The 21,854-nt window shown below is 46.0% G+C and overlaps 1 protein-coding gene across 1 annotated transcript; it reads right to left on the bottom strand.

Annotated features, from left to right (window-relative positions):
• Positions 1-2,665: 2,665 nt before the first annotated feature.
• pdzd3a (PDZ domain containing 3a) lies at positions 2,666-20,535 on the bottom strand (the record flags this gene model as incomplete). The annotated part of the gene is made up of 9 exons (XM_038961880.1): positions 2,666-2,692; positions 3,029-3,253; positions 3,533-3,751; positions 4,022-4,218; positions 4,526-4,733; positions 4,911-5,047; positions 19,563-19,749; positions 20,083-20,294; positions 20,469-20,535. Coding segments are annotated over 9 exons (1,479 nt in total), but the record flags the coding sequence as incomplete, so codon positions are not given.
• Positions 20,536-21,854: the final 1,319 nt, after the last annotated feature.

The raw sequence follows: 21,854 nt of genomic DNA, 5'->3' as shown, positions 1-21,854 counted from the left end.
TTCCAAATCCAGAGTTTACTCCCAAAGGAGCGTTGCTGCTCATTTGGTGGCTTTTATAGAGTGGCCCATCAACTTAAATCCAATAATTTGTTTTGTGCTTTTGTACATGTCTTCTGTATCAGATTCTACTAATCAGTTTATTAGTACAAACATGTTTGGTAGAACTGGGCTTAAACAAAGGCTTGCACACCTTGTGGTTCCTTAAGAGCAGGTTGGACCAGAATAAGTACTAGTTCCTAAGTCTGATTATTGTAGGTTTGGCTGTAAATAGTTTTTTGTTGTTGTTGTAATAAGCCCCTATTTTTACAGGTATTTTAACATACATTTCCATGTAAATAGTTTAGTTATTGTTCGTGATTAGTTTTTTTTACAAGAGGTTGCTCGATTGTCTTAAATGCGATCATGGAATTTTTTTAACAGTTTCTCCAACATTGGCTTAAATGGGGTTTTGTTTTTTCACTTCCCTCTGGAAAATAGATATTTAAAAGTAGCATCGAATAAAAATGAGCATTGACATTATTTCTGTATCCATGTGTCATCATGTTGTGTCTTTACTGAAATACAACTTACTTTAAATGTTGCATTCATGTTCATCAGCAACTCACTTAAGGTGCATTTCCACACCTGGATTGAGAAATCACCTGTCCATTATTCTTTTCAGAATTCTTCAAGCTCTGTCAAATTGGTTGTTGATCATTGCTAGACAACCATTTTCAGGTCTTGCCATAGATTTTAAAGTAGATTTCAGTCAAAACTGTAACTCGGCCAATCAGGAACATTCACGGTCTTCTTGATAAGCAACTCCAGTGTAGATTTGGCCTTGTGTTTTAGGTTATTGTCCTGCTGAAAGATGAATTCATCTCCCTGTGTCTGGTGGAAAGCAGACTGAACCAGATTTTCCTCTAGGTTTTTGCCTGTGCTTAACTCCATTCAGTTTTATTTTTTTTATCCTGAAAAACTCCTTAGTCCTTACAATTACAAGCACAGTCTTTTGTCCTATGGCCCCCGGGACATATCTCACACTTTGGAATCTCCCTCCTACACACTGCTACAACATTACCATAAACCTGGCACCTGAAACAACATAGTGGATTTGGAACAAAAGCTCTCACGGGATAACCTATATAGCGCAGCATGACTTTATCCGGCAAACACTCGGCATCAGAACTCAGAAGGACTGACAGGGTTTCCTCAGTCGCACCAAATGGCGTGCATCACAGACACCAGGGATCCCCAACTTCAATTGATCCCCCTTAACACTCAAACCCCACCCCAGTTATCACTCCTTTCAATGGTGCTGGAGAGCAAAGCAGGACACCACTTTTGTCTCGAAAAGCGCAGCGCCCTTTCCATCTGAGCAGCAGACACACAAAAAATTAACACATGTCTACCTCTGGATACTTTGACCTAATTGACAGAAGCCAACTCCTTCTTCACCCAGACTGATACCACAAACGCGTAGGCCAAAGGCATGGATCCACTTTCTCCACTAATCGTACTCCCACTGTGCTAGAGTCAACTTGGGAATTTTCTCGGAAGCCTTCACCTCACCTGATGACGAAGGTTCTTTCTCCTCACTTTTGTCAGGATCAATTTCAAGTTCACTATCCATCGACTGCTCATGGTCTTCAGGCGAATAACATGCATTTTTCTGTCCTGTACTTGACCCAAAGGAGAAAGTACTCTGTATTTTGCAGTTGGTTTGGGTTTGTACCTTGCGCCCTTCTTTCTGTCTCGATTCTTCTCGCCATCCACCCTCTTCCTCGCCCGGTCCTCCGACATGTCTTCCATCTCCTTGTGAGACTTCAGGAAACTCACTATCAAGCTTCCTGCTGCTGTCATGCTCCCTTAAGAAACCCGCCCACGTTCGCATACGCCGAGTCATCCACCACGAAGCTATTGCACTATCCAGGGGTTTATTTCAATAGTCTAAATAGGTTTCCTCTCCGCGTATCCTTGTCGGGACTGATAAGGTAGGCCTCAACTAAATCTAGGATAAACTAAACCTCAGATCATTGCAGCAGAAATAGTGACGATGAGGAAATGGCAGGCTGGTGAGCTTGAATAGCACTCAATGCACGAGTGCGACCTTAGTGATTGCATGACCTCGTCAAGAGGTTAAGACCTCTCTTGGTGTAATGGTAAAGATGTCGAAGGAATCCATGTTAGGAATTTGCTTTAATATGAAATTCTGCAAAGGCTAAAGTAGGTCTTGTGCGTGCACTGTAGATACTCACTGAATCTCCTTCCACCTTTACCCATCAGAATTCAGCTTGTAATGGACGTTTTATCATGTGTTTGATGACACAGACAAGGATCAGCACAGTACAAGTACAAAAATGTAAATACTCAAAATAAACAAGACATAATTTTATACTATACTTGCATAGCTATATACTGTAGATTGAACTAGTTTTATGCATTTGTATGGCTCGTCAAGTGCTTAGTGATAGATCTTTAAACTTTGTGCACCTCTTTGAATCATCGCATACAATACCGATCATAGATTCTCAACTGAGCCTCACTGATGTTTTTCCCATTTTATTTATCCTGATTTCACCTTAGAATAAACCTAAACTTCATTATCCCATCATATACACATGAGATATTACTAATTGAAACGGTGTGCAATCTACTCTGCAAATCCTCCTTTGCAAGAAGCAGGTCATAGCATAGCTCTATCGGCACAGTCCTGACAAAGAGGACATGTGAGATTGGGAGATGTGGAGCGAAGGGATTACATCCTCTGTTTCAGATGGAAGTAGACTCCCCATGGCAGTGCCCCCAATGACTGCAGCTGTTTGTTGTTGATGCTGTGCCAGTGCCAGATCCTCTGTTAGGTGAGATGCCTAATGTTGTCTTCATAACGACTTGGATCACTTCTCGGCATTCCATCACAAGAAAGCCTCATTTGTTTTCTCTGAAACCTGCAACGTATTAGATTAATAAGTATTATTTATCTCAATCTGTAGTATTAATATTTGTATCTGTGTGGGTGTGTGAGTGCATGCATGTGAGTGTTCCTCACCTGAGTGCTGTGGAGTATGACCCCAGGAGTGATTGGAAGCCCACTATGTTTGAGTCTCTCATACCCTGACCTCTCCACAACCAGTAATTTCAAAGACGACTCGCTCTTCTTTATCAGCATCACAACGTCCTCGAAGTACTCATTCTCGACATTCTGGCCATTCACCTCCACAACCACATCCCCTTCCCACAGTCCGGCCCTATGTCCTGAGCCCTTTACCACCACCTGGAGGACAAAAGAAAACTGTAACCGTGCAACTCATTTCTCATAGAACCATCTCAACACCTGCCCTCCTCATTATAGCGATGCATGTGGAAAACAACACAGCAGATCAATATCGGGAACTTTTGATTGATGATAGCTGTTACTCATTAGCACAACTTTGATTGGGGATGTTTCAAATGGCCTATTTATGTCAGGAAACATAATGATAGAGATTACAACAAATAAATGAGCGAGAGATCGATGATAAGGGCGTTATGGTGTTGATGTTCGAAGGAATACCTGGCCTATGAAAGTCCCTGGCTCATGTTGAACACAGCCCAGATTAAACCCGAAGCCTGATTCTTCTCTCTCGAGGACACAGAGTCTTGGACAAGGAAGTGAGCCATGCTCGTTTTTACTCAGCCCATCCTGAATCTCAGTGCAAGGGGACTGTGTCTTCCTCATCCTCTCTCCTTCTGGCAGACTGTCCTCATGGAATAGCAGGGGAGATAGCCCCAACTGCGGTTGGGAACAGAATAGACTGTTTTTGACTGGGAAGGTGTTTTTAGTTGACATAATTCTTAGACAATCTTGTATTTGGTGTCAGCATTGATCTCAGCAACATCTTAACATAATCATCATCTTACTGTCATTTCCTCGTGAGGTTCAATAAAATAAAATCCAGGAGAACTCAGAGGATCCTACTGACTACAGTATCAGTATTCTAACACCAGAACTTGCATAACTCCTCATTTCCAAACTGCACATGACCTCCGTCCACTTACACACCTGTGTGTAGAAGTCTCTTCCGTGTATGGGCATGGTGGTGAGGCTAACCTGGTTGCCACTCTTCCTCACTGCCCTGACAATATCCTCATGCTCCATAGACTCTGAAGGCTGCCCATTGACCGCCAGCAGCAAGTCTCCATCCTGCATACCAGCCTCTTCTGCTGGACTCCCCACATCCACCTCACGGAGTAAGTTAGCTGGACCCAACAACAAACAATTCAGCTCAGCCAGCAGGTATAATGTTTATTACTTGTTATAAGCATGTACGAGTCTTTCTAATGTCCTATTACAAGGTTTGTAATGTGTATAGTATGTCTTTCTATGCAGCACATTTTCTACGGACTTAAAATGACTGTTATTTAGTTAGGATCATTAAGAGATGATAATAAGATATTATAAGGTGGTCATAGTAGGTGCTTGTAACATGGTCATGCATGCTTATACAAATGGAAGTTTCTATCAAAAAAAGTGTATTGTTAGATGATGTGTGTGCATCATTCTCACCAATACGCCTCCCTGAAGTCAACTTCTCTTGTCGTAATAAGAAGCCGTATCCATCTGACCCCTGGACCAGATGCATCGTTGTGGGTCTGTGTGGCAGGTTGTGAGAGCCGGCCATGATAGGCAAGATGGGCAGTTTCCGTCGGATGTAGCTCGCTTCACTTTCTCTGTCGATGACTAGGATGGTCACATGGACGCTACATTTCTTCACCTGAGCAGTACACAGAGATAAACTTGAGGGAGAAGTGAGGAACATGCTTGCACGTGCACACACACACACACACATACACACAGACATAATAAGACACACACAGAGACACACACACACATCTGCCATGTGGGTTTGTTTACCAAGAGCAGTTCTGAGAAGGAGGGCCTGTATGCTTACCATTTTACTGATAGCTGAATGGGTGAGCGTTGATACCATGGCACCGTTGATCCACACCAGTCTATCTCCGCTACGCACCCCTGCCCTCTTTGCAGGACCCTCACTTACTGTGCTCAACATGTATTGACCCTTCTGACCTGGAGAGATAAAAACAGACACAAACAAACATCTCCACAGAGATCCTCTCTTCGGCAATATTTGTCACATACGCCGAATACAACAGAGGTGTAGACTCTACCGTGAAATGCTTACTTACGAGCTCTTTACCAACAAAGCAGAGTTAAAAAGTATGTAAAATAACAATAACGAGGCTATGTACAAGGTACCGAGTCAATGTGCAGGGATACGAGGTAGTTGAGGTAATTATGTTCGTGTAGGTAGGGGTAAAAGTGACTGGGCAATCAGGATAGATAATAAACAAAGTAGATGCAGCATATGTGAAAAGTGTGAAAGTGTGTCTGTGTGCGTGTACAGTATGTGTGTGGCGTCAATATGCATGTGTGTGTTGGTGTATGTACAGTGCCTTCGGAAAGTATTCAGACCCCTTGACTTTTCCCACATTTTGTTAGGTTCCAGCCTTATTCTATAATGGATTAAATAGTTTTTTCCCTCATCAATCTACACACAATACCCCATGATGACAAAGCAAAAACAGGTTTAGACATTTTTGCTAATTTAATACAAATAAAAAACAGAAATATTACATTTACATAAGTATTCAGACTCTTCACTCAGTATTTTGTTGAAGTACCTTTGGCAGTGATTACAACATCGAGTCTACTTGGGTATGACGTTACAAGCTTGGCACACCTGTATTTGGAGAGTTTCTCCCATTCTTCTCTGCAGATCATCTCAAGCTCTGTCAGGTTGGATGGGGAGCGTTGCTGCACAGCTATTTTCAGGTCTCTCCAGAGATGTTCGATCGGGTTCCAGTCCGGGCTCTGGCTGGGCCACTCAATGACATTCAGAGACATGTCCCGAAGCCACTCCTGCGTTGTCTTGGCTGTGTGCTTAGGGTTGTTGAACTGTTGGAAGGTGAACCGTCGCACAGTCTGAGGTCCTGAGCACTCTGGAGCAGGTTTTCATCAAGGATCTCTCTGTACTTTGCTCCGTTCATCTTTGCCTTGATCCTGACTATTCTCCCAGTCCCTGGTGCTGAAAAACATCCCCACATCATGTTCTGCCACCACCATCCTTCACCGTAGGGATGGTCTAAGGTTTCCTCCAGATGTGAGACTTGGCATTCAGGCCAAAGAATTCAATCTTGGTTTCATCAGACCAGACAATCTTGTTTCTCATGGTCTGAGAGTCTTTAGGTGCCTTTTGGCAAATTCCAAGCGGGCTGTCATGTGCCTTTTACTGAGGAGTGGCTTCCGTCTGGCCACTCTACCATAAAGACTTGATTGGTGGAGTGCTGCAGAGATTGTTGTCCTTCTGGAAGGTTCTCCCATCTCCACAAAGGAACTCTAGAGCTCTGTCAGAGTGGCCATCGGGTCCTCGGTCACCTCCCTGACCAAGGCCCTTCTCCCCCGATTGCTCAGTTTTGCCGGGCGGCCAGCTCAAGGAAGAGTCTTGGTGGTTCCAAACTTCTTCCATTTAAGAATGATGGAGGCCACTGTGTTCTTTGGGACCTTCAATGCTGCATAAATGTTTTGGTACCCTTCCCCAGATTTGTGCCTCGCAACAATCCTGTCTCTATCACGTTTTAGGGAAGACCCAGATGCAGACAGTGTCGAAGTAACAAAAGTTTATTACTAGAACAGGGGGCAGGTAAAACGACAGGTCAAGGGCAGGCAGAGGTCAGTAAACCAGATCAGAGTCCAAAAGGTACAGAATGGCAGGCAGTCTCAGGGTCAGGGCAGGCAGAGGTCAATAATCCAGTGTGGTGTGACAAGGTACAGAACAGCAGGCAGGCTCAGGTTCAGGGCAGGCAGAATGGCGGAACAGGAGACTGTGAAACATGGGTTTGATTCTAGACACATGAAAAGTGGGTTGTATACGGAGGGTACGGGGCAACAGAAGACGAACAGCAGAGGGGCTAATGACCTTGTAGATGGAGAAAAGGGCCGATGGACTTGTTTACGTGCTGCTGTGCGGTTTGTTGTTACTTTGTTGCTGACGCTACTTTGCTACCTGACAACTTTACGTTTTTTACGTTCGAATTTTTAATAGCCATTTTATATTTTTATTTTTCCCTCGCTCTACTTTTTCACCTCGGACGCTTTATCTGGACATGCACAAAACTATCTGCTTATGGTAAGGTTAGCCGTGCTGCAAGCCCAGCTTCAGATGCAATCGTTAGGCAAGGGTAAATTAAGTGAAGGAAAGGATGAAACAGCATCTATTTAACCAATAAGTACAGATAGTAGTATAAATCCCTTCGCACAGTCCACGCAGCCGGACAATTTTCTCTTGGCTTCTAGAAGGAAACGCTGTCGGAATGCTCAACCGGTGTCGCTCATTCAGCCGACAGAAACATTTAACCAGTTCTTCCCATTTAAGCAACGAGTCGGAGTCAGAGGCCGAGCCTTCTCTGGTCTCTCCTCCACCTGTTACGTGGTCTGAGCCGCCGAAGCCTCCCACAATTAGCTCTGACAAATTGAAAACCCTAGTCATTGGCGACTCCATTACCTGCAGTATTAGACTTAAAAAGAATCATCCAGCGATCATACATTGTTTACCAGGGGGCAGGGCTACTAAAGTAAAGGCTAATCTGAAAATGGTGCTGGCTAAGGCTAAAACTGGCGAGGGTAGAGGGTATAGGATTAATGTTATCCACGTCAGCACCAACGATGTTAGGATGAAACAGTCAGAGATCACCAAGTGCAACATAACTCCAGCGTTTAAATCAGCTAGAAAGATGTGTCGGCATTGAATAATTGTCTCTGGCCCCATCCCAGTTAGGGGGAGTGATGAGCTCTACAACAGTCTCACAACTATATATTTGGTTGAAAACTGTCTCAAAATTGGGCTACTTAATGTAAGTAAGGCAGTTAGTCTTTTTTTTACCCCCTTTTCTCCCCAATTATCATGGTATCCAATTGTTAGTAATTACTATCTTGTCTCATCGCTACAACTCCCGTACAGGCTCGGGAGAGACGAAGGTCGAAAGCCATGCGTCCCCCGAAACACAACCCAACCAAGCCGCACTGCTTCTTAACACAGCGCGCCTCCAACCCGGAAGCCAGGCGCACCAATGTGTCGGAGGAAACACCGTGCACCTGGCTACCTTGGTTAGCGCACACTGCGCCCGGCCCGCCACAGGAGTCGCTGGTGCGCGATGAGACAAGGATATCCCTACCGGCCAAACCCTCCCTAACCCGGACGACGCTAGGCCAATTGTGCGTCTCCCCACGGACCTCCCGGCTGCGACAGAGCCTGGGTGCGAACCCAGAGTCTCTAGTGGCGCAGCTAGCGCTGCGATGCAGTGCCCTAGACGACTGCGCCACCCGGGAGGACTCAAGGCAGTTATAGTCAATGAACTGATCACAACCTTGATGTGATTGGCCTGACTGAAACATGGCTTAAGCCTGAAGAATATACTATGTTAAATGAGGCCTCTCCTCCTGGTTACACTAGTGACTATATACCCGCATATCCTGCAAAGGCGGAGGTGTTGCTAACATTTACGACAGTAAATTTCCATTTACAAAAAAAAAAACAGCATTTTTGTCTTTTGAGCTTTTAGTCATGAAATCTATGCAGCCTACTCAATCACTTTTTATAGCTACTGTTTACAGGCCTCCTGGGTCGTATACAGTGTTCCTTACTGAGTTCCCTGAATTCCTATCGGACCTTGTAGTCATGGCAGATAATATTCAAATTTTTTGTGACTTTAATATTCACATGGAAAAGTCCACAGACCCACTCCAAAAGGCTTTCGGAGCCATCATCCAGTCAGTGGGTTTTGTTTAACATGTCTCTGGACCTACTCACTGCCACAGTCATACTCTGGACCAAGTTTTGTCCCGTGGAATAAATGTTGTAGATCTTAATGTTTTTCCTCGTAATCCTGGTCTATCGGACCACCATTTTATTATGTTTGCAATCGCAACAAATAATCTGCTTAGAACTCAACCAAGGATCATCAAAAGCCGTGCGATAAATTCTCGGACAACTCAAAGATTCATGGATGCCCTTACAGACTCTCTCCACCTACCCAAGGACATCAGAGTACAAAAATCGGTTAACCACCTAACTGAGGAACTAAATTTAATCTCGCTTAATATCCTAGATGCAGTCGCAGCCCTAAAAAAAAATTGTCATGAGAAACTAGCTCCCTGGTATACAGAAAATACCAGAGCCCTGAAGCAAGCTTCCAGAAAATTGGAATGGAAATGGTGCTACCCAACTTGAAGTCTTCCGACTAGCTTGGAAAGACAGTACTGTGCGATATCGAAGAGCCCTCACTGCTGCTCGATCATCCTATTTTTCCAACTTAATTGAGGAGAATAAGAACAAGTCAACATTTATTTTTGATAGTGTAGCAAAGCTAGCTAAAAAGCAGCATTCCCCAAGAGAGGATGGCTTTCACTTCGGCAGTGATAAATTCATGAACTTCTTTCACGAAAAGATCATGATCATTAGAAAGCAAATGATGGACTTCTCTTTAAATCTGCGTATTTCTCCAAAGCTCAGTTGTCCTGAGTCTGCACAACACTGCCAAGACCTACGATCAAGGGAGACACTCAAGTTTTTTAATCCTATATCTCCTGAGACATTCATGAAAATAGTAATGGTCTCTAAACCTTCAAGCTGTTGCGCAGCAAGTCACTGCCTTCCTGAAGACAAACAATGTATACGAAATGCCTGTCTGGTTTTAGACCCCATCATAGCACTGAGGTGGTGGTAAATTACCTTTAATTGGCGTCAGACCAAGGCTCTGCGTCTGTCCTCGTGCTCCCCGACCTTAGTGCTGCTTTTGACACCATTGATTTGGAGAGATTGGAAACCCAAATTGGTCTACACGGACAAGTTCTGGCCTGGTTTAGATCTTATCTGTCTGAAAGATATCAATTTGTCTCTGTGGATGGTTTGTCCTCTGACAAATCAACTGTAAGTTTCAGTGTTCCTCAAGGTTCTGTTTTAGGACCACTATTGTTTTCACTATATATTTTACCTCTTGGTGATGTCATTCAGAAACATAATGTTAACTTTCACTGCTATGCGGACGATACACAGCTGTATATTTCGATGAAACATGGTGAAGCTCCAAAATTGCCCTCCCTGGAAGCCTGTGTTACAGACATAAGGAAGTGGATGGCAGCAAATGTTTTACTTTTAAACTCGGACAAAACAGAGATGCTAGTTCTAGGTCCCACGAAACAAAGAGATCTTCTGATCTGACAATTCATCTGATGATTGTACAGTCGTCTCAAATAAAACTGTGTAGAACCTCAGCGTTACTCTGGACCCTGATCTCTCTTTTGACGAACATATCAAGACTATTTCAAGGACAGCTTTTTTCCATCTATGTAACATATCAGAAACATTTTGTCCAAAAATAATGCAGAAATGTTAATCCATGCTTTTGTCACTTCTACATTAGACTACTGCAATGCTCTGTCACGGCAGCCTTCCCTCTCTTCACTAAAAGAGGGGGTGAAACAGGGATCGGACCAACACGCAGCGTAGCCAGTGCTCAACATGTTTAATTAAACAAAAAACAGTGAACACTTACAATGAACAAAAAATAACAAAGTGTGGCAAACCGAAACAGTCCTATCTGGTGCAGAACACAAACACAGAGACAGGAAACAACCACCCACAATCCCCAACACAAAACAAGCCACCTATATATGATTCTCAATCAGGGACAACGATTGACAGCTGTCTCTGATTGAGAACCATATTAGGCTGGACACAGAAACAGACAAACTAGACACACAACATAGAATTCCCACCCAGCTCACGTCCTGACCAACACTAAACAAGCAAAACACATAAGAACTATGGTCAGGACGTGACATGCTCTACTTTCCGGCTACCCGGATAAAGCACTAAATAAACTTCAGTTAGTGCTAAACACAGCTGATAGAATCTTGACTAGAACCAAAAAATGTGATCATATTACTCCAGTGCTAGCCTCTCTACGCTGGCTTCCTGTTAAGACTAGGGCTGATTTCAAGGTTTTACTGCTAACCTACAAAGCATTACATGGGCTTGCGCCTACCTATCCCTCCGATTTGGTCCTGCCATGCATACCTACACCTAGGCTACGGTCACAAGACGCAGAACTCCTTATTGTCCCTAGAATTTCTAAGCAAACAGCTGGAGGCAGGGCTTTCTCCTATAGAGCTACATTTTTATGGAATGATCTGCCTATCCTTGTGAGAGACGCAGACTCTGTCTCGACCTTTAAGTCTTTATTGAAGACTCATCTCTCAAATCAAATCACATTTTATTTGTCATATACACATGGTTAGCAGATGTTAATGTGAGTGTAATGAAATGCTTGTGCTTCTAGTTCCGACAATGCAGTAATAACCAACGAGTAATCTAACCTAACAATTCCACAACTACTACCTTATACACACAAGTGTAAAGGGATAAAGAATATGTACATAAAGATATATTAATGAGTGATGGTACAGAACGGCATAGGCAAGATGCAGTAGATGGTATCGAGTACAGTATATACATATGAGATGAGTAATGTAGGGTATGTAAACATAAAAGTGCATAGTTTAAAGTGGCTAGTGATACATGTATTACATAAAGATGGCAAGATGCAGTAGATGATATAGAGTACAGTATATACATATACATTATATTAAGTGGCATTGTTTAAAGTGGCTAGTGATACATTTTTGATCAATTTCCATCAATTTCCATTATTAAAGTGAGCTGGAGTCGAGTCAGTATGTTGGCAGCAGCCACTCAATGTTAGTGGTGGCTGTTTAACACTCTGATGGCCTTGAGATAGAAGCTGTTTTTCAGTCTCTCGGTCTCTGCTTTGATGCACCTGTACTGACCTCGCCTTCTGGATGATAGCGGGGTGAACAGGCAGTGGCTCGGGTGGTTGTTGTCCTTGATGATCTTTATGGCCTACCTGTGACATCGGGTGGTGTGGGTGTCCTGGAGGGCAGGTAGTTTGCCCCCAGTGATGCGTTGTGCAGACCTCACTACCCTCTGGAGAGCCTTACGGTTGTGGGCGGAGCAGTTGCCGTACCAGGTGGTGATACAGCCCGACAGGATGCTCTCGATTGTGCATCTGTAGAAGTTTGTGAGTGCTTTTGGTGACAAGCCGAATTTCTTCAGCCTCCTGAGGTTGAAGAGGCGCTGCTGCGCCTTCTTCACAACGCTGTCTGTGTGGGTGGACCAATTCAGTTTGTCCGTGATGTGTACGCCGAGGAACTTAAAACTTACTACCCTCTCCACTACTGTCCCGTCGATGTGGATAGGGGGGCGCTCCCTCTGCTGTTTCCTGAAGTCCACAATCATCTCCTTTGTTTTGTTGACGTTGAGTGTGAGGTTATTTTCCTGACACCACACTCCGAGGGCCCTCACCTCCTCCCTGTAGGCCGTCTCGTCGTTGTTGGTAATCAAGCCTACCACTGTAGTGTCGTCCGCAAACTTGATGATTGAGTTGGAGGCGTGCATGGCCACGCAGTCGTGAGTGAACAGGGAGTACAAGAGAGGGCTCAGAACGCACCCTTGTGGGGCCCCAGTGTTGAGGATCAGCGGGGTGGAGATGTTGTTACCTACCCTCACCACCTGGGGGCGGCCCGCCAGGAAGTCCAGTCCCCAGTTGCACAGGGCGGGGTCGAGACCCAGGGTCACGAGCTTGATGACGAGTTTGGAGGGTACTATGGTGTTAAATGCTGAGCTGTAGTCGATGAACAGCATTCTCACATAGGTATTCCTCTTGTCCAGATGGGTTAGGGCAGTGTGCAGTGTGGTTGCGATTGCGTCGTCTGTGGACCTATTGGGGCGGTAAGAAAATTGAAGTGGGTCTAGGGTGTCAGGTAGGGTGGAGGTGATATGGTCCTTGACTAGTCTCTCAAAGCACTTCAAGATGACGGAAGTGAGTGCTACGGGGCGGTAGTCGTTTAGCTCAGTTACCTTAGCTTTCTTGGGAACAGGAACAATGGTGGCCCTCTTGAAGCATGTGGGAACAGCAGACTGGGATAAGGATTGATTGAATATGTCCATAAACACACCAGCCAGCTGGTCTGCGCATGCTCTGAGGACGCGGCTGGGAATGCCGCGAGGGTTAACACGTTTAAATGTTTTACTCACGTCGGCTGCAGTGAAGGACAGTCCGCAGGTTTTGGTAGCGGGCCGTGTCAGTGGCACTGTATTGTCCTCAAAGTGAGCAAAGAAGTTATTTAGTCTGTCCGGGAGCAAGACATCCTGGTCCGCGACGGGGCTGGTTTTCTTTTTGTAATCCGTGATTGACTGTAGACCCTGCCACATACCTCTTGTGTCTGAGCAGTTGAATTGCAACTCTACTTTGTCTCTATACTGACGCTTAGCTTGTTTGATTGCCTTGCAGAGGGAATAGCTACACTGTTTGTATTCGGTCATGTTTCCGGTCACCTTGCCCTGGTTAAAAGCAGTGATTCGCGCTCTCAGTTTCGCACGAATGCTGCCATCAATCCACGGTTTCTGGTTTGGGAATGTTTTAATAGTTGTTGTGGGTACGACATTACCGATGCACTTTCTAATGAACTCGCTCACCGAATCAGCGTATTCGTCAATGTTGTTGTTGGACGCAATGCGGAACATATCCCAATCCACGTGATCGAAGCAGTCTTGAAGCGTGGAATCAGATTGGTCGGACCAGCGTTGAACAGAACTGAGCGCGGGAGCTTCTTGTTTTAGTTTCTGTCTGTAGGCTGGAAGCAACAAAATGGAGTTGTGGTCAGCTTTTCTTAAAGGAGGGCGGGGGAGGGCCTTATATGCGTTGCGGAAGTTAGAATAACAATGATCCAGGGTTTTACCAGCCCTGGTTGCGCAATCGATATGCTGATAGAATTTAGGGAGTCTTGTTTTCAGATTAGCCTTGTTAAAATCCCCAGCTACAATGAATGCAGCCTCAGGATATGTGGTTTCCAGTTTACATAGAGTCAAATAAAGTTTGTTCAGGGCCATCGATGTGTCTGCTTGGGGGGGAATATATATGGCAGAGATTATAATCGAAGAGAATTCCCTTGGTAGATAATGCGGTCGACATTTGATTGTGAGGAATTCTAAGTCAGGTGAGAAGAAGGACTTGAGTTCCTGTATGTTGTTATGATCACACCACGTCTCGTTAATCATAAGGCATACCCCCCCCCGCCCCTCTTCTTACCAGAAAGATGCTTGTTTCTGTCGGCGCGATGCGTGAAGAAACCAGCTGGCAGCACCGACTCCGATAGCGTCTCTCGAGTGAGCCATGTTTCCGTGAAGCAAAGAACGTTACAGTCTCTGATGTCTCTCTGGAAGGCAACCCTTGCTCGGATTTCATCAACCTTGTTGTCAAGAGACTGGACATTGGCGAGTAGTATGCTAGGGAGTGGTGCGCGATGTGCCCGTCTCCGGAGCTTGACCAGAAGACCGCTCCGTTTGCCCCTTTTACGTTGTTTAGGTTCGCCGGCTGGGATCAGATCCATTGTCCTGGGTGGCAAAACACAGGATCCGCTTCGGGAAAGTCATATTCCTGGTCGTAATGATGGTGAGTTGACGTTGCTCTTATATTCAGTAGTTCCTCCCGACTGTATGTAATAAAATCTAAGATTACCTGGGGTACCAATGTAAGAAATAACACGTAAAAAAACAAAATACTGCATAGTTTCCTAGGAACGCGAAGCGAGGCGGCCGTCTCTGTCGGCGCCGGAAGTAGTACTGAATTTTCTCTTCAGTAGGTCCTATGATTGAGAGGCCCAGGGGGTGTGAAGGTGAACGGAAAGGCACTGGAGCGACGAACCGCCCTTGCTGTCTCTGCCTGGCCGGTTCCCCTCCCTCCACCGGGATTCTCTGGCTCTAACCCTATTACGGGGGCTGAGTCACTGGCTTACTGGTGCTCTTCCATGCCGTACCTAAGGGGGGTGCATCACTTGAGTGGGTTGAGTCACTGACGTGTCTTCCTGTCCGGATTGGCGCCCCCTCGGGTTCGCGCCGTGGCGGAGATCTTTGTGGGCTATACTCAGCCTTGTTTCAGGGTAGTAAGTTGGCGGTTGAAGATATCCCTCTGTGGTGTGGGGGCTGTGCTTTGTCCAAAGTGGGTGGGGTTATATCCTGCCTGGTTGGCCCTGTCTGGGGGTATCGTCAGATGGGGCCACAGTGTCTCCCGACCCCTCCTGTCTCAGCTTCCAGTATTTATGCTGCAGTAGTTTGTGTCGGCGGGCTAGGGTCAGTCTGTTATATCTGGAGTATTTCTCCTGTCTTGTCCGATGTCCTGTGTGAATTTAAGCATGCTCCCTCTAATTCTCTCCCTCTGTACACTCCCTGCAGTGATGATGTAACCCAGGAAGGAGATATGGAGCGATGGAATTTTCAATTCTCTGCTTTCACAAAAAGCTGGTTCTCCAGGAGGCGTTGGAGAACCTGTCAGACGTGGAGCACATGTTCTCGGCCGGAGCGGGAGAAGACGAGGAAGTCGAGGTAGACGAAAACGAACTGGATCAACATGTTGCGGAGAACATCATTAACCAGAGCCTGGAACACAGCTGGGGCGTTGGTAAGGCCATAATGCATGACCAGATACTCATAGTGACCACTGGTTGTGTTGAAGGCAGTCTTCCACTCACCCCCTTCCCGTATCCGCATCAGGTGGTAGGTGTTCCATAGGTCCAGCTTGGAGAACACGGTGGCCCCCTGGAGAGGCTTTGAAAGCCGAGGAGATGAGTGGTAGCAGGTAGCGGTTCTTCACTGTGATGTCGTTGAGGCCCCGGTAGTCGATGCACAGGCGCAGTGTTTTGTCCTTCTCCACAAAGAAGAACCCTGCGGAGGTGGGGGAGGCAAAAGGACAGATGAACCCTGCAGCTAGGGAATCCTCAATGTATGTCTCCATAGCCTTGGTCTCTGTCCCCGGGGCGGAGTGGTGCCTGGGAAAAGGTCAATCCCGCATTCATAGGGTCGGTGCGGCGGAAGAAAAATGGCCGGGCCTTACTGAACACGGAGAGGTTGGAGAGGTCAGGAACAACTTCCAAGCCCCCAGAAAGACGTCCCGGGGCAGGCTGCGCTGACTTCAGGCATTGAGCATGGCACCAGCAGTCCAGTCAATGATGGGATTGTGTCACTGGAGCCAAGAGAATCCCAATACCACAGGAACCTGAGGAGACTTAACCTCACTGGTGTAGGAGGCAGTATTTTCACGTCCGGATGAAAAGCGTGCCCAGAGTAAACTGCCTGCTACTCAGGCCCAGAGGCTAGGATATGCATATTATTAGTGGATTTGGATAGAAAACACTCTGACGTTTCTAAAACTGTTTGAATGATGTCTGTGAGTATAACAGAACTCATATGGCGGGCGAAAACCTGCGAAAAATCCAACAGGGAAGTGGGAAATCTGAGGTTTGTAGTTTTTCAAGTGAATGCCTATCCAATATACTGTGTCTATGGGGTCAGATTCCACTTCCTAAGGCTTCCACTAGATGGCAACAGTCTTTAGAACGTTGTTTTAGGCTTCTACTGTGAAGGGGGAGAGGATACGAGCTGTTTGAATCAGGGGTCAAGCTGAAAGCCTTTAGTTTAGTCACGCGAGTTCCGTTCCTTTTCATTTCTAAAGACAAAGGAATTGTCCGGTTGGAATATTATTGAAGATTTATGATAAAAACATTCTAAAGATTGATTACATACATCGTTTGACATGTTTCTACGAACTGTAATGGAACGTTTTTAGATTTTTCGTCTGGACTTAGTGCCCGCGTCTTGTGCATTTGAATTACTGGACTAAACGCGTGAACAAAAAGGAGGTATTTGGACATAAAGATGAACTTTATCGAACAAAACGAACATTTGTTGTCTAACATGGAGACCTGGGAGTGCCATCAGATGAAGATCATCAAAGGTAAGTGATAAATTTTTACGTTATTTCTGACTTTTGTGACACCTCTCTTGGTTGGAAAATGGCTGTATGGTTTTCTGTGGCTAGGCGCTGATCTAACCTAATCGCACGGTGTGCTTTTGCCGTAAAGCCTTTTTTAAATCTGACACAGCGGTTGGATTTACAAGAAGTTTATCTTTAAAATGGTGTATAATACTTGTATGTTTGAGGAATTGTAATTATGGGATTTCTGTTGTTTTGAATTTGGCGCCCTGCAATTTCACTGGCTGTTGTCGAGGTGGGACGCTACACCAGAGAGGTTAATAAGCAGGAATTGGATCATCTCGCTGTGGTTCCCTGACACACCTAGGTTGATGGGGGTGGTATTGTGGGTAACCCGGCCTATAGAGCGCCCGTCCACTGCTCTAACGTCCATGGGAATGGAGAGGGGCTGCATCAAAATGGCATGAAAAGGTGGTGCGAGTACAGGGAGAGGAAACGTTATCCGTATGGCCCACCAGAGTACTCGCTCCTACCGGTGAGCTTGGTCTTTTAGTGGACAGGTGGAGACAAAATTACCAGTAGTCCCGCAATACAGGCAAATCTTAGTGTGAAGTCTGTATAGCTGTTCGGCTGGAGACAACCTAGCTCTGCCTAGTTGCATTGGCTCGGGAAGAGGTGAATCGGCAGACTTCGGAGACTCTCGGGGGAACTCAGGTAGCATTGGGTTCTCTCGGTAACGGAGGCGACGGGGACCTCTGGGATGCCTCGGAGGCGAGGTGGAATCTCCTCTCTTCTCCTTCATTCATTCCCGTAGTTGCCCATCGATCCGAATGGTCAAGGCCATGAGCAAGTCAAGATCCGTTGGTAGTTCCCGGGCTGCAAGCGTGTCCTTTACTTCCTCCGAAACTCTGTGCAGGAACATGTCGAACAGTGCTTCCAGGTTCCGGCACTCTCAGCTGCCAACGTGCAGAAATCCACCGCATAGTCTGCCACCACACTGCGGGAGTCCGAAGCTGGATTATCTTCCAGGCAGCCTCTCTCCCGGACAATGGAGCATCGAAACTTTCTTTACCTCCGCCACGAACTCCTCCAGACTGAAGCATACGGCCGACTGTTGTTCCCATACTGCCGTTGGCCAGGCGAGAGCCCTCGCAGACATTAGCATGACGAGGTACGCTATCCTAGAGCGGTCCGAGGGGAAGGAGGAGGGCTGCAATTCGATGATAAGGGAACACTGAGCGAGAAATGCCCGACACGTGCTCGACTCCATCGAAGCATTCCGGGGGAGGTAAGCAGATTTCCCAGTAAACCGGGGTGGTCCGGGGAGGCGTTGCTGGTAACAGCCAAGTTACTGAGGGGCTGGGAGGTTAACGTCATGGTAGGCTGCCTAACAGACAATCCGTGGAATTGCTCCAGCAATGTGTTCAACGCTCGGTCATGGCGTTCGGCCAAGGTCTGGAACCCTTCCATAAGACCACAAAGCAACTCCTTGTGCCTTCCAATGGTGGCTCCTTGGTGGGAGCTGGTGTTGCGGAACTGGTCCGAGTCTGCTGGGTCAGTCATGGCCAGTTCCTACTATCACGTTTTAGGGAAAACCCAGATGCAGACAGTGTCGAAGTAACAAAAGTTTATTACTAGAACAGGGGGCAGGCAAAACGACAGGTCAAAGGCAGGCAAAGGTCGGTAATCCAGATCAGAGTCCCCTAAAGTACAGAAAGGCAGGCAGTCTCAGGGTTAGGGCAGGCAGAGGTCAATAATCCAGTGTGATGTGACAAGGTACAGAATGGCAGGCAGGCTTAGGGTCAGGGCAGGCAGAATGGTCAAAACTGGGAAAACTAGAAACAGACAGGAGCAAGGGGGACAACACTGGTACGTTTGACGAACAAAACGAACTGGCAACAGACAGAGAACACAGGTATAAATACACTGGGGATAATGGGGAAGATGGGCGACACCTGGAGGGGGGTGGAGACAAGCACAAAGACAGGTGAAACAGATCCAAGTGTGGCAGCCTCAGAGCTCTACGGACAATTCTGACCTCATGGTTTCGTTTTTGCTCTGACATGCACTGTCAACTGTGGGGCCTTATATAGACAGGTGTGTGCCTTTCCAAATGATGTCCAATCAATAGAATTTACCACAGGTGGACTCCAATCTAGTAGAATAGGAGAACCCTTTTTGGTTCCAGGTAGAACCCTTTACACAGAAGGTTCTACATGGAACCCAAAAGAGTTCTACCTGGAACAAAAAAGGGTTCCCACCTGGAACCAAAAAGGGTTCTCCTATCGGGATAGCCGAAGAACCCTTTTGGAACCCTATTTTCTAAGAGCGAAGATGCTCTCAATGGTGTAGCTCAGGGCCCATGCCAAATATTTTCAGTCTCATAATCATACTACGCAGGCCTTAAAATTTACATTAACTCTGCACAAGATTTTGATATTGAAAAGATGAGAAAGATGCCAGAGTTTGATTGAGTGGCAAACATCTCATCATCTCTCGACCGTCTCTCGACTAACCCTAAATCAACCTAGGTTGATAACCTGGGTTCAATTCCACAGTCCGCCATTTCTCAAATTTGACTCCACGCTTTTCTGTCTTCCCGTCTCCCCCGCTCTCCTTCCTACTGTTTGGCAAATCATCTGCCAAAAAAGATTACGGAATGAATAACTCATAACTACCTTCAATGGGGATGATGCTGATTCCCAGACCTAAGACAGGGTCTCTGGTGATGTGACACAGCCTGGGCCGGGAACACGTCTCCCCTCGGTAAGTCCTGGTCAGAGCCTGGAGGTCTAGTCCCTGGGCCAGCGCCTCCTTATACTCCTCCCCCTTCAGAACCAGCAGGAACAGCTGCAGCCCACACGCCTGGATCTTCTGCACCACCTGTCATTCCGAGAAGAACATGCTGCAGCTAAGAAACAAAGACTCTGTTTAGACCAAGCAGGTAAGCCTTGTCCGAGCCAGAATGGCTCATAGGGCAGGAGCCTGTTTATGTAGTGTGTGGCAGCTTTATGTGCAGAGGACACTGTCGGAAACATTGTAAGAGAAGAGGTTCTCTCAGATCTCTTAAAGTCTGGTTCTGACCCACATGTGATGAAGCAGACCCACATTACATACAGAACTCACATCTGTGTGCCAAAGCTTTAAGAAACGTGTGCACAATGATTCCACTGGCATAACGGTACGTCTGGTTCTCACCCTGGGGAACTCCATGTTGTCGACAAAGTCCTCGTTGACCTCCAGCACACGGTCCCCGTCCATGAGCCCACTGAGCGCTGCAGGACTCCACGGATCCACCTGGCGGACAACATAGCCCTGGCAGCTCCTCTCCATACGCAGATGGAAGCCAAAACTCTGGCCCTCTTTGCACTTTATCTGGCACAGGCGGGGTACCGGACTGGGGTCTGGCTCTGGAGGGCAAGACAAAACACTGCCATTGACATAGCATGGGCATTGTGTGTGGATACCTAAAGAAGTCAGGCTTATCTTGATTACTATGATTGATGAACTACTGTTAGTCAGACCATCTTCCATTCGTTGGGAAATGATGGATGATTTTGGATGTGTTCGTTCTCAAACCTTACCAGGGTCGTCTGAGATGACCAAGGCTGGATTGTCGATCCCCTCTTTCGGATTGAAGGTGAATCTTTGAGTAAGGAAAATAAAAAGGTTTTAAACATGAATTGGCTTTAAGGATGTGTGTTAAGGACATATTCGCTAATGTCCTATTTTGTATTATGACAATTGTCTCTAGTCCAATTCATAGCCACCAAAAAAACGTACCTTGGAAATTCCATTGCATCCTCAAGACCTAGAATGACAGAAAAAAGAAAAATCCCTCAAGTTTGTTTTCTCCGCAGGAATGACCTTCTCCCTGTGGCTGTGTGTCCTTGGTCCAAACATCCAGGTTACTCATCTCCAAATGAAATCCAGTGCCTTCAGAAAGTATTCAGCCTGTAACACAACAAAATGTAGAATAAGTCAAGGGGTATGAATACTTTCTGAAGGCACTGTATGTTCCCCAGGCCCTGTCCGGACACAATCAAAGGTGATCATTAGCTCAAAGATATAACGTCTCTCCAGCGTCCAGCCCTTCTATTTTTCTATGTTGAGCTGTACAGTAAATGTCCTTACAGATTACTTTGATGAATGAATCGTAGTGAGAGAAAAACTTGAGACCCGTGTCGCAGCATAGCATTTGAGAGGCACAGTCAAGTCATTCATTACTTATTACTGTAACGTCATTCTAAGGTTTGGCTTCGTCTTTCATCATGAATATCCTAACCTGGCCTAATGACTAACATTAGGATGAGGAGGACACTCACACTCACACGCCCCAGCATGCCAGTCCTTATACAAGCATTTCTCGTTTGTATACAGAATTCCTCCCTTCCCCTCCTGCTCGACTGTTGCGCACGCACACACACACACAGAGAGACGACACACAGAGAGAGACGACACACACCCACATTCAACCTCTTGGCAAGGAGAGGTCTGTGCAGGCTGTCAGGTTGTTAGTGGTGATATCTGCAGTGTCATGTTCCCAGCTATCTGCTGACTGTCATTATTCTAGCTGTGGAGGGACCGGACAGCTTTTATCACAGGGCCTTTTACTAAAGGAATGCTGCCTTTTTTCATTCTCTATTATTAGGTAGACCTAGAAAGGACTGCCCATGTTGTATGTTGACTATCAACATGTTTATTTTGGATTCAGCAGTCAATGTAGGCTAGCATATTTATGTGTGCTGAGGGGGTAGCAGTTAACAATTCATTATTCATCCCAAAAAAACCACAAAGAATGTACAATACAGTCTTCATTTTCATTTTAGAATCAAACTTCTTACTTCGTAGCACTGTCACACAACACAGAAGGCTACCTTTAATCACCAATGATTAAAACACACTTTAGAACACACTCACAAGGCTATTGTAATGTAAAATGCTATTCGAATATACAAATCTCATATTGT

Source organism: Salvelinus namaycush, chromosome 23, assembly GCF_016432855.1.
Source record: "Salvelinus namaycush isolate Seneca chromosome 23, SaNama_1.0, whole genome shotgun sequence".
NCBI lineage: Eukaryota > Metazoa > Chordata > Actinopteri > Salmoniformes > Salmonidae > Salvelinus > Salvelinus namaycush.
The sequence above is the reverse complement of the archived record's forward strand: the minus strand, read 5'-3'. Positions and strand labels throughout refer to the sequence as shown.